This window comes from Rhopilema esculentum, chromosome 18 (assembly GCF_057945365.1).
Source record: "Rhopilema esculentum isolate cy_ngs chromosome 18, ASM5794536v1, whole genome shotgun sequence".
NCBI lineage: Eukaryota > Metazoa > Cnidaria > Scyphozoa > Rhizostomeae > Rhizostomatidae > Rhopilema > Rhopilema esculentum.
Window position 1 is genome coordinate 5782012 of NC_142832.1, and position 13461 is coordinate 5795472.

Genomic DNA, 13461 nt, shown 5'->3' on the forward strand with positions numbered 1-13461 from the left:
CATCGATGGCGGCGCTGCTATGCCTAGATCCACGAGTTGGGAGTTAATTCTCTGTAAGTAAAATGCAAACAAAAGCTTATTGCCAAGCAGCCACGACTCATGTTAATCTCCAGAACATTTTATGGCAACGACAGGGTTTTTCAGCCTTAATGGTGTTGCACTATGTGGAGAAGTGACAGGCACGAAAGACCATTTTGGACATAAAATCAGCGAGCAGGATCATTTTATGCAACCAAACCAAACTCTCAGCCTTTTCAGTAATCAATTGTTACTAGTTGAACATTTGCAGAGAATCTTCTTGATTTAGTGAATGCCAAATCTTGATGCTGTTCACTGGAGATGGATGGAGGAGATAACAGTGTTATTTTCCAAACCAACAGATTTGAGAGCTTAAACTTTCCAGACATTTAGCAGCATATTCAGAAACTGTTAAGCCCTTTAAAAGCATTGTTACCATATTATGATTAGGACAATAAGATTGTAGTTAATGGATAGGGAATGCCAGAACTTGCTTAAAGTTATTCTTCAATTTTTTGTTTATTATCACATGCAATAACACTGTTTTTACACACAATTAAAGTCAAACTCAAAGCTCTACTGACTTCACTTTTAGTTGAAAGTACTTTTTACTACTTATAGCTGTTGAAATAAAATGACCAGAGACAAGTCAAGCGTGTTACTGATCTTGTTAGTTAAACAGTTTTATTTCACTATTACAACTTTTGATGTATTTGAAAATTTACAAGATCAAATTATTCATTTACAACCCTTGTTTGCTAGATTTAGTAAGGACAATCCAATCATGTGGATATTTACCACAAGTATATGTGGAAACATCAATGTTTTTGTTAAGCTAAACTTATTTTGCAAGGTATTTTTCTATTAAGTCTAACTTTGCAGAAAACATTTTGCAACTAGGCCTATCCATTATTTTAGCTTCCTATATTTCATATCAATATTTACATTGGATATTCATTTGCCAATTTGTTTTATTCATCTATCAATTCTATTGGGGTTGTTAGTTAATCGTGATGGCTTTAAAATACCTTCAACAGATTGATAATAAGACTATTTGTGGAAAAGATGACCAAAAAGCTCCCATTCAGTTTCATGTGATTTATTGTTTCATATACAAATTTTAGCTTATCTCTAAAATTTACAAATGTATTTCAGCCTGCAAATTGAAAGAGATTAGGAGAACAAAACAATTTTTAATTTAAGCTAAGTTTATCTACTATACTAAACTAATGTTTTTTTAATGTCTTTTGTACAGTTCTGTTTGGAAATTGTCAGAACTCTGTCTGTATAAATTACCAACAATCCAAAACAGTGTCACAGCTATAAGATAAAGGTCATTTCATAGTGTAACAAGATGATTGCTATGAAATAAGGAAAGCTCATTCCAAAAGTTAATCACAATTTTTTATAAGTCACAAGCCTTTAAATTAAAATTTCCAAAAGGAATTCATCAACTAAAAAATTGGGCGTGGTAAAATTTGGTGACACCCATATTTTTTCAAATTTGAGGGGAGGGCATGACCACTGCTATTTGGCTAGCTACGCCACTGCCAAACGATTCCAATCAGGTCGGATAGTTCCCATCCAAATAGTTCTATTAAAATTGTTTCGTGACCTTTTAAGTATGTTATTGGGTAGGCTTTGAGCAGGGGCGTAGCCAATAAGGCGTTTGTCAAAATTATAAATTTAGACGAATTGCTATAAATTAATTCATCGAAATAATGTAGTCCATTTCTTCCTTAAAATTTCTCTGTATTTTCTCAGATTTCAGATTTCACTGGAAGCAATTCGCCGTTGAATTACTGCCAACAGTCACACTTCTGCAGAACAACTTTGTTCGGCTAATTTGGGGATTTGCCGTACCCCCCCCCCTCTAAATATAATCTTTAGCGTCCTCTGGCTTTGTATGCGTCACCTGATGTATGCTTTAATAAAGCTTGCTTATACAATTTCAAATCCAAGTTTCAACTTAGGTAATATCGTGGTTTGAAGAGGACTTAGTCAAGGAAATCAAATGAAAAATACAAAAGCACGATGCGGACTTTTGATATTACGGAAGATCCTAATAATCTACAGACTGATTAGTAAATCTGAAAATCACAATCAATACGTATTGGATACGACGATGATTTATACATGCTACAGACCACTCCGAGAGCTGATATCAAATACTTTATACTTTATGCATATAATCACGATACTAAATGCATAAAATCACAAATTAAAATTGAAGCCAGATTTAAAAAAATCACCTTCTCCAAGTGGAAGGAAAGCGACATATTTTTGGTAAATGTATATGCCGCAAAGCTCATTGCCCCAACACAAATCACATGTTCTCTCAATAATTGGCAGGGGCACAAGGAAAGCAGGCGAGGTAGGGAAGGCAGATTTCCCCGTGCCCTTAGCTCAGAGGGGCCCGACCAAGATGTAACAAAGCTTCTGACAAAACAACAATGACTTTATCAAGGGTCCCAGACCCCAGGAAAGTTCTTGATTGGTCCGGCGGTAATGGTGCTCTGATTTCCTTGTTCCTCTAATTTGACATGTGCGGATCTACAGATATACGTTGTATTTACAATGTTTGCATGTTAGCTATACAAGGTTTCATACGTCACTGCCAGGATTTCGATTGTCTGTAGCTCTGACTCGAACTTGCAGTGGCGGGAGCATTCTATTGGGGTTTCTTTGGTGCCTCGTTGTGGGTCATACCAAAGGGTGCAATGAATCGGAGACAGAGTCAACCGAGGCTGCGGATGCTGGTCGAGATCTTATCAGGGCTGCGGAGCCTGGTCTTGAATCGCCATCGTCGACAGCCGGTAATACCACTGTAATGAGGAAGGTATAACGTTAATTAAAAAGAATCTATTTGAATTTATTTCGTTATTCACACGATATGAGCTGGCAAGTTGCTTAAACCACAATGAATGAATTAATGAATGAGGGAGCACTGAAATATTACAACTATGATGAACCACTTTATAGGTAAGCAGTACACGCCCTTTTTTCAAGAATTACTGTGAAAAGGGGGTTTTTTAAGCGTCGATCAAATTGCTTATAAGAGAATTAAATTACAAATTATAAGTGGAAATAGCTGAAGAAAGCAAAAAAGTAGTTCCAATCAACAAAAATTTGTTGCTACCTGGTGTAAGCATAATGGTGAAACTTACCTCTGGGACTCGAGAGCTGACTAAGACTCGTTAATAACGGGGTTTGGTTTCGATGAGCTTCAGCCCCTGATGGCGTTTCCACTGACAAAGGGCTAACAGGATGAAATGGTGGTAAGTTAGTCTACATAGTTTGTTGTTAAAGATTCTGAACGCTAGGTTAAATTGCCCGAAACATCGATAGAGAAGGTTCAGATGTATAAAAAATGTAAAAGAACGCCTGCAAGCGAGTCAAGGAAAATAATCTAGACCACAATAATTCTAAATAACAGAATTGCCCTCATTTAACCAAATTTCAATTTCATAGCAATAAAAACTTGTCGTCGTTCTTCAAGGAATGTAAAAACAAAACCCAACTTACGAAGAATACTGACAGGCACGTAAATAATAGGGGGGCGTGGGGGGCGTGGGGGGCGTAACGCCCCCCCAAAGTTTGGAAAATCCAGTTACAGTTGGAAAACGTAACGGTTGACTTGGAATTTTTTTCTTAAGACCAAACTTGTGAATTTTATATTTTAAGAAGTTTTTTTATTTTAAATATAAAAATTCTAAACATTAAAATTCACAGGCTGAAGCTGACCCATCCAATCGTTTTCTATTGTGAATCCCGTCTCCACTGGGTCCAAATTGCACACTTGCCCCGTTTTCTTTTTCTTTCTTTCTGACGGGAGTTGAATCAAATTACGAACAGGCAAGGTGAACTTACGGATAAGAAACTTGAAACTTACAGTTTGGAATAATAATACCCGCATTGATCAGAAAATATTAGAGTGGGAATTTTTTTAGAAACTACGAGTAGTTAATTCAATAAAAGATTAAGAATCTTTCAGTACTAAAAATTCTCAACGCTTCTTATAAAAAACGAGTTTATGCTAAACTCCCCCTGTTATTTGTTAATGTCCTTGAGTCCTTATCATAAATTCCTATGACAAAACTGCTGTGGAGCAAGAACACATTGCAAAAACTGCAGTAGAAGTATTTGATCAAAGAAGAGTATTTCATCTTTCGAATCAGGCATATGCACAAGTTTGTTCTCAAATCATCATTTCAATTGTAAAGAATGAAAAGGCATTTGGCCCTCTGAAAAGTTTAAAGGTAGTTTTCTTCGATCAAGAACGAAAATAAAAGGCCCAAATTCTTGGTGCTTCTATATCGTGAAAAAATGTATTTTAGATAAAATTGATCAATTGATCTGAAAGAATACTACTAATCATTAAGTATATCTAATACTGGTTTTGCTTAAATGTTGCTTTACTTCTTACAGTATGTTTAATGTTTGTTTCATGTTAATCAAAATTTAGAGATTTAGGCTTTTATGCTTTAGGCTAATTATTGAGTAAAGATTTGGTAATTATAAAGAAAATAGAACTATGGTGCTCGGGCTATTTACAAATATCAATTTGGTAGGTACAACAGATCTACTGGTCGAATGAAAAATTTATCACTTGAAGTTGGAATTTTCATACTTCCACGCCCCCCCAAAATTAGCAACTTGTTTTCGTCCCTGAATATTGAATAGTGTCATATTTCGGTGGAAGAGCTCCAGCATTGGCAGCACCATTAATTGCTTCTTCAAATGAAAGTGGAGGGTCATTTGTCAATTAAAACGCACCAACAGCGTTCCTTGAGTCCATGAAAACGACCCCTTCTTTTGTGGCATCTGAATATGAAGGTGATGCATCTGCAGAAAATCAATAACTTCTGTTAGATTAAGAATCGAATTGACAGCTGGAGCGTTGGTTTCTACAACTAATGGCAGAAGAAGGGAAGCACTTGTCGGAGCAGATATTTCAAGAGCATTTATAAAAACACATTGTTGGAATAAATCTGTATTAGACAAAAACAGAGGAACTTCTAAGAAAGAGGTCATAAAATCGTAAGAATAATGTAGGGGAGAGTAGAGTAGAGTAGAGTAGAGTAGAGTAGAGTAGAGTAGAGTAGAGTAGAGTAGAGTAGAGTAGAGTAGAGTAGAGTAGAGTAGAGTAGAGTAGAGTAGAGTAGAGTAGAGTAGAGTAGAGTAGAGTAGAGTAGAGTAGAGTAGAGTAGAGTAGAGTAGAGTAGAGTAGAGTAGAGTAGAGTGGAGTAGAGTAGAGTAGAGTAGAGTAGAGTGAAGTAGAGTAGAGTAGAGTAGAGTAGAGTAGAGTAGAGTAGAGTAGAGTAGAGTAGAGTAGAGTAGAGTAGAGTAGAGTAGAGTAGAGTAGAGTGGAGTAGAGTAGAGTAGAGTAGAGTAGAGAAGAGTAGATTAGAGTAGAGTAGAGTAGAGTAGAGTAGAGTAGAGTAGAGAAGAGAAGAATAGAGCACAGTTGTATAGTTCAAAAAATTTACAAAACATTTTCCTACTAAAGATGTGTAGACAAAAACTCAAATCACCTCCAAGAGCAGAGTCAGGCGCGTAACAAACATCAGGAGTTTGGACTAAAGTAAAAAGAAGACGGTAATTTGCAATTAGAGGAAAAACCTCCTCGATTGGATTATTTCTATAGGAGCCCCCAATAAAAAACTAAACAAAAACTAAGATACTAAGGGGAACTAAATTTAGCGAAAAATAATCGAAAATAATTGATCGAGTAGAATATGTATCGAAAATAACCTATTTACAATGAGATGTTCAAAGCTGCATAGGAAGGATGCCTCTACAAAAGGTTTTCCAAGAACGACTCAGTGTTTTAAGTCAATCAACAAGATATACACAGGGATACACATAACAAACCCGCTTTTAAAGCTGATCTGATGCTTACCGATAAAGCTATTGTGTTCATATGAGCAGTGTAAATAAGTTTATCAAGGAAATATTATAAAGTAGAATTTACATCGGCTGCAGTGTTACGATAAATAACACACGTATAATTCCCATATATGCAGTTTTCTACCCATACATGCAGTCATCTAATTTGAAAAATATTTGAGGCTATCATACAAGACCCAATTCAGTTAAATCTTTAGATCTTTAGATGAACCCTTTATCGAGATATGCATCATCAATAACAAATCTTTTCAGCAATTCATACGTGCAAAAGCAAGGAAATTTCAGCTTTTTAAAATGACAATTTAATAGCAATTCTGAATAAGTAAAAACGGATGTCGTAGGAAACACCCGCCTATTTACAGGTACAGACACTGCTGTCTTGTGCACTGAAACTATTTTTGGGTTTGTTAGTACTGCAGCACCTACCTGGCAAATATTGATTTGCTCCACGATTAGAACGTTCAGCTCTCTGTCTCTTCTTTATCCTGTATCTTATGAAAATAAACGTAAGGACCAGAAAGGCCATTATGCCAAAGGAAGAGCCGATAAGTTCCGCTGAAAGGTTTCCAGAAGAAACTTTTTTGGCTGGGGTCGTTGTGTTGAAGGCATCAGGCACTACAAATGAAAAGGCATGTTGTGCACTATTCACACTTATAATTAATCTTAGAAGAATAAAATAATGTATTCTGCCAGTTCATTGAGGACTATTGCTAAATAGCAAGAAAGCTATGTTTTTCTAAAGATATTCACAGTAATTACACATCACAAAACAATATTTTCAAGTATTCTGCAAGTTTAATATGAATGAGGACCATTGCTGAACAGCAAGGAAGATAGGGCTCTCAAAAGAAATTCACAGTAATTAAATATTCAAATAGCTATATTTTAATGAACTTTGCCAGTCTGATTTAAGGACAGAGCAAATAAAGCCCCGGTCAAACGCATCCAACATTTCATTTTTGTGGGCATGCGCATAATTTCAACTTGTTTATTTCATTTGAGCGCCAAGTTGATTCATTGATTTGCGAGCAACTATTCTCAAAGTTATCGAATGAAAAATGGAAAGTAAAAGCAAAGAGCAGCATTAAATAATCTAAAAATTCATAGCTGAGGGTGGATTAGGACAAATGTGGCACTGGTGAGGAGAGTGAGAGAAGCAATGGCAGTCTAGATTTAAGCACAGGCCTAAAAGGAAGCGAGAGCTATTAAAAAAGAATAAAAAATAAGCGAAACCCACAAGTGAATTGGATAATGTAGGGGTCCATCAGACGAAACTTTCAATAAAAAGAATGTTTCAACATGTTGTTTTGGAAATCAGCTATTATTATTCACCTTCATTTTATGCGCCTTTTCACCGTCTGTAAACCAGTGCTGTAAACACATCGCTTCGCAGGCCTTGCATGGTGATGGAAATGTTGGATGAAATGTTGGATGCGTTTGACTACCCGCTTAAAAATATCGACGAGTTTTAAATATTGTTCGGAGAAAATGTTGTATGAAATGTTGGATGCGTTTGACCGGGGCTTAATGCAGGTTCTGTTGGGAATGAGACAATGAGGGACAAAAAAATCAGCAACTTCGCAACATTTCGACGAAGCAATCCCACAGGCTTGGACAACAAACAGAAGAAGAGAATAACACGATCCCTAGTTACGAACCAGTTAAATACAGCTTGCCAAATCCCCCTCTGAGGCAATTTCCAACAGTGCAATGCCTGTAGAGCGGTGGACTAGAACAAAACCTCGGGTGCACCATGTCGAAACCCTTCCGGGATGGCTCGATATTCCCGCAATAACAGCCAAAGTGATTCTGATCGACGAACGCATACTTGTAGCTGTTGGTTTTGCATTCATAAATACATTGCGTCTTTGTTTGAGCTTTAAACAGAATGCATATAATAAAGGGGCAGGCGTAAAGATGCAGTATCATTTAATATCGCCAAATGGCAAAAAAAGGTAAGTTGAATCAATGAATCACAAGGGATCAACGAGTTACAAGGAATCAATGAATCACACGGAATCATTAAGAATCATTGCGTCTGATACAAGATTAAATTATCTTATATAATCCTTCTAATGGTAAGTTCTTTCTCGTCATCCAACCCAAGAGACAATCAATTGAAACAGAATGTTGTTTCTATTAACTTATTGTTTCTAGTGACGTACGTTCTGTGATGGAAATCTATTGATAAATCTTGACGCGAGTTCTTTTCTTCACATCAATAAAATTTACAATATAGGTTTACTAGTAACTCTACGTACAAACAAAATTCACAGTATTAAAAGGACGATACCACGGAGTGCAATATACCATGACAAATCCGTGGCATTATATATGGATGGACTTAAAAAAGTTTACATATTCAATATCATTTTGGTACATATCGTTCTTGACTGAAGCAAACAAAGCCCTAAATGGACATAAATACCAACATGAAATGACAGCAATTGCACATCTTAGTTTAAAAGTCGTTACCTGAAGTGTACTTGAAGTGGTATTCATATTTAAGTGAGTTGGAATAACAGCCTATGAAATGCAAATAATTAAGGTAAGAATTTAATTCAGACAAAATACTTGTATTTAAAACCATATCAGCAATATAAAAAACATTACTTACAAATTAAAATGTGTAGAAGAATATTTAAACTTACAGTCATTGAGGAAGGATTATAAGTATCATAACAAAGATATACCGTTTTTAAGAGTAATTTTCATAGGAATACAGAAAGTAGAAATTATTGCATCATTTTAGCGTTGTAAGAATAAAATCATGTTTTATTCAGCCATTTTAAATCCCTAATCATATCGGTCTGACCTGAGCTTAACGACACGTTTTACTTCAGAGAACATTTTCAAAAACCTAAATTCATTTTAAGAATTCAATGATCAAGTGTAGAGAAGTATAAATACCTTTTTTGAAAGAAAGAAAGAAAGAAAGAAAGAAAGAAAGAAAGAAAGAAAGAAAGAAAGAAAGAAAGAAAGAAAGAAAGAAAGAAAGAAAGAAAGAAAGAAAGAAAGAAAGAAAGAAAGAAAGAAAGAAAGAAAGAAAGAAAGAAAGAAAGAAAGAAAGAAAGAGAGTAAGAAAGAAAGAAAGAAAGGAAGAAAGAAAGAAAGAAAGAAAGAAAGTAAGAAAGAAAGAAAGAAAGAAAGAAAGAGAGAAAGAAAGAAAGTAAGAAAGAAAGAAAGAGAGAAAGAAAGAAAGAAAGTAAGAAAGAAAGAAAGAAAGTAAGAAAGAAGGAAGAAAGAAAGTAAGAAAGAAAGATAGAAAGAAAGAAAGTAAGAAAGAAAGAAAGAAAGAAAGAAAGAGAGAAAGAAAGATAGAAAGAAAGAAAGTAAGAAAGAAAGATAGAAAGAAAGAAAGATAGAAAGATAGAAAGAAAGAAAGTAAGAAAGAAAGATAGAAAGAAAGATAGCAAGAACGAAAGTAAGAAAGAAAGATAGAAAGATAGTAAGAAAGAAGGAAGAAAGAAAGAAAGTAAGAAAGAAAGTAAGAAAGAAAGAAAGTAAGAAAGAAAGTAAGAAAGAAGGAAGAAAGAAAGAAAGTAAGAAAGAAAGAAAGAAAGTAAGTAAGAAAGAAAGAAAGAAAGTAAGAAAGTAAGAAAGTAAGAAAAAAAGAAAGATAGCAAGAAAGAAAGAAAGAAAGAAAGTAAGAACGTTAGATAGAAAGAAAGAAAGAAAGTAAGAAAGAAAGAAAGTAAGAAAGAAAGAAAGAAAGTAAGAAAGAAAGAAATTAAGAAAGAAAGAAAGAAAGAAAGAAAGTAAGAAAGAAAGAAAGTAAGAAAGAAAGAAAGAAAGTAAGTAAGAAAGAAAGAAAGTAAGAAAGAAGGAAGAAAGAAAGTAAGAAAGAAAGATAGAAAGAAAGAAAGTAAGAAAGAAAGATAGAAAGAAAGAAAGTAAGAAAGAAAGATAGAAAGAAAGAAAGATAGAAAGATAGAAAGAAAGAAAGTAAGAAAGAAAGATAGAAAGAAAGATAGCAAGAACGAAAGTAAGAAAGAAAGATAGAAAGATAGTAAGAAAGAAGGAAGAAAGAAAGAAAGTAAGAAAGAAAGTAAGAAAGAAAGAAAGTAAGAAAGAAAGTAAGAAAGAAGGAAGAAAGAAAGAAAGTAAGAAAGAAAGAAAGAAAGTAAGTAAGAAAGAAAGAAAGAAAGTAAGAAAGAAGGAAGAAAGAAAGTAAGAAAGAAAGATAGAAAGAAAGAAAGTAAGAAAGAAAGATAGAAAGAAAGAAAGATAGAAAGATAGAAAGAACGAAAGTAAGAAAGAAAGATAGAAAGAAAGATAGAAAGAACGAAAGTAAGAAAGAAAGATAGAAAGATAGAGAGATAGAGAGAAAGTAAGAAAGAAAGTAAGAAAGAAAGTAAGAAAGAAAGAAAGAAATAAAGAAAGTATAAAATCCATTCAGAAAAGAATCTTCCAATACAAGTTTATTCTTGAATAATTATGGTGAAGACATTCAGAATTATACATACCAGGGTAAATGGAGTATGAGATAACAGAAACATTTAACGAGTAGGCCTTAAGCATGCTCTTTACGGTGAACTTCCCATCGCTGACAACGACAAGATTCACCCAATTGAGAGCTTGCGAAAATGTAGTGAGTGTACGTGGTGACGAGTGTGTTTCATCAGTGATTTTCAGTAAAAATATGACATCATCTGTAACATAAAATTACTATTGTTACTATTACGTTAATATTACACGATAAATATTGTTGCACAAAATTTCAAAGATAAATAGTACTTAGCGGGGAGGTTCCCCATTATCTTCTAAGCCTGCCTATCAGATCGCCCGTGTTTCCCCACTAGAATAGGAATTTTTGTTTAATATTGTTGTTTGTTAGGATTAGTTCGGGTTTGTCCTATAACTGCTCTTTTGCAGCATAGGCTCCAAATCTTTGATTGGCTGAGCGATCTTAATTCTCCATACCCCATTAGTCAATCAGAATTCAAGAAAGTGACAACAAACGTTTCTCACAGCTAGATTTAGGCCTGTTTTGGACGTTTTTATCACTAATGCTCTTTTCCCTAATTTTCAGGCTTTCCCTTCATGGTTTATGGTGCATACTCAGCTCGCTTATTCTTGTTTCTACTCTCAGTTGCGTTAAAATAAGAAAAATAACGTTTCGCTATAAATGCTACAGATCCTCACAAGTAAAAACCCCTTAGAATCTCCCCGGGTACTTAGAGTGCTAGAAAATACGCCAAAATGACGTACTGAAACAATCAGATTATACCCAGGCCCTTTCCTACTTGTAAACACTCTCTCATATTGGGGGTATACTAAGAAGTTTACGATAGATATGAGTCAACTTTTAAGAAAAAAATGTTGGAATACAGTGTGCGATAATGGAAACTACAAGTAAGGAGAGAAGTGTGTTATATTTCTTCATAGCAAAAAGATTCATATATGCCTGCACATTCCTTGGAAACTGAACTGAGAGTGACCTAGCCTCGTGGTACAGGTGTCATCCCGTTTAGTTACACCAAATAATTCGTTTGATCAAATTCAAACATTCTGGCATATTAAAGTGTGTGATATATAAAGAATGTCTGGTCGTCTCTTTATGATTATTATTATCATTCTAAATTCGTGAAGATAAGGCTATGATCTGCCAACAGAACAAGGGCAGTGTGGCAACAACTTTTTGATATCGAAGTATGCGAAAACAAACAACAAGGGTAACCGAATTTTGTTTATTGGCTAAATGTTTGGTGCAGAGGATATTAAACAGGAAAGGCAGATTGAGAAAGTAGGAGAGTACCAGGCTACGTGAAAGAATACACTAAAGTCGGAATTAGGGGTGGGGGGTTAAACGTTAGGGTGGTTAAATACTCCCTTGTCTTTAGAAAGATTGGCAAGTAATGGAATGAAGCAAAGGTTTGAAGCAATTTGTAACAATATGGGTAAGTTTACTGGCAGACCTTGCCAAAGAAGCCACTGGTAGTTACAGCCTTTGAAACAAATTTAACAAAGAGCAAATACGATATCGATACCAAAAATTGCCAAAAAAAGGCAACTACCTTTAGAAGCAGTTAATAATGAAAACATAATGAGCTGAGCTACAAACCAAGGTATGCGTGAGTGATTTCAATGACGTATTTGAAATCAGCTTTTGTTGGTACGGTCCACATGCAGTAAATTGACCAGTCTCGAAGAAAGACGCCATGTGGGCGCAACGAACCAAAGAACTTGTCACCAGACCAAAGCATTCTAACAGGCCTTTGGCACTCTGGCAAGGAAAAATAAAAAAGTCTTAGATATAAACGCTTTGAGACAATAATAACAGCATATAATTTGATAAACAATCTTTGACAAAGAAAGGTTTTGTGTATAAATAAAATCCAAAACGAGTTTCTCATTCCCCTGGTCAAAAAGACCTAAAGAAACTTCCAGAGACATGACTTCCTGGTACATATCAAATACAGAATCATGGTAAGTTGTTAAATAATTTGCAAACATATTTTACCATGAATGCCCAATAAGGCTTTTTTCCAGCAATCAGACTATTCCTTCGTCTGGTTTTAAAGTTGCATATAGGAATCACAGGTTCCTATAATGAGTTTCTATGTAAAATGTTCACCTTGGTGGTAAGCTTTGGTGTGTCCCGTAAAAAAAGGTCGTTGAAAGGAGAATGACTTCAGCACAAAAATGATTTTTAGATTAAAGTATGTTCCTAAATTAATCACAGTAATTGAAGAAAGACTGCATACAAGTTCTTAAATTCCCTTTGTTGGGGGTTTACTGTGAAGCTGTGTTTCAAGGCGTTAGAGGTTTTGTATGTTAGAAAATCTTACTCGAGAACTCGAGATATATTAGCAATCAAAGGGGTTATAAATGAAATAAATAAATAGTACTAAATCTCCATTTCGTAGCAGTTACTTTTACCCAAGTGCACTGGAGAAGTAACACAGGTAGTGTTATGATCTTTAGTTTATAAATTTTAACCACATATTTTTGTATAATGCTCAATACTTTTGGATTATTTTTTGTCATGTTTGTAAAATTAGACAAGTTTTTATTTTCAAATAGGGAGCATTCCCACAAATGCTCGACATATTCCTCATGATCTCCACACCTCCTAAAGAAAGCATTTTCATTTTTTCCCCTTTTCCCATTTTCATTTTAAGTCTACCATATTTAACTTCAATTTTACCAATTTAGGGGCTTCGCTGTGTTTTATATATTGTTTTATTCCAAAAGAACTTTTTCTAATGAATCTTGGTTTTGATCCATTGTCCTTTCTTAGGTCCTTTTCAATAGATCCTACTACACTTTGTTTGATTAATTGCATTGTTACAGTTAGTAATATAAATACGCACTTCATTAAATCGGGCTATTCGAGGGGGGCAAGACATACATTTATGTGTAAAACTTTTTTTTTTCCTTCTGAGTTCACAACATTTTCTCTTTTTTACAAATGTGATTGATGAGTGATCAAAGGGCAATACTTACCCTGAGTTAGGAACTGATAAGGTTGAACTGAAAATGAAGAGAATAAGAGGTATAGAGAGGTAGCCAATAAAGACGAGCTGTCCA

General features: G+C 34.7%; 1 protein-coding gene and 1 long non-coding RNA gene across 3 annotated transcripts in view; one reads left to right on the top strand and one right to left on the bottom strand.

The window, feature by feature from the left end:
* Window positions 1-2040: 2040 nt before the first annotated feature.
* The window catches only part of LOC135680734 (uncharacterized), a 43391-nt gene continuing 31970 nt past the window's right edge, over window positions 2041-13461 (bottom strand). For both annotated transcript variants that reach the window (XM_089113758.1, XM_089113759.1), the window contains exons 25-34: window positions 13378-13404; window positions 11993-12154; window positions 10395-10580; window positions 8404-8454; window positions 7587-7805; window positions 6355-6543; window positions 5553-5597; window positions 4795-4863; window positions 3186-3277; window positions 2041-2843 (exon numbers count right to left, since the gene is read on the bottom strand). In XM_089113758.1, coding sequence (XP_088969884.1) covers window positions 3216-3277; window positions 4795-4863; window positions 5553-5597; window positions 6355-6543; window positions 7587-7805; window positions 8404-8454; window positions 10395-10580; window positions 11993-12154; window positions 13378-13404 — 1010 coding nt within the window. In that variant the 3' untranslated portion in view covers window positions 2041-2843; window positions 3186-3215. The remainder of the gene's footprint in view (window positions 2844-3185; window positions 3278-4794; window positions 4864-5552; window positions 5598-6354; window positions 6544-7586; window positions 7806-8403; window positions 8455-10394; window positions 10581-11992; window positions 12155-13377; window positions 13405-13461) is intronic.
* Window positions 3271-4352, top strand: LOC148958097 (uncharacterized). The gene is made up of 2 exons (XR_016144874.1): window positions 3271-4277; window positions 4311-4352. It is a non-coding gene; the product is annotated as an uncharacterized LOC148958097 (long non-coding RNA).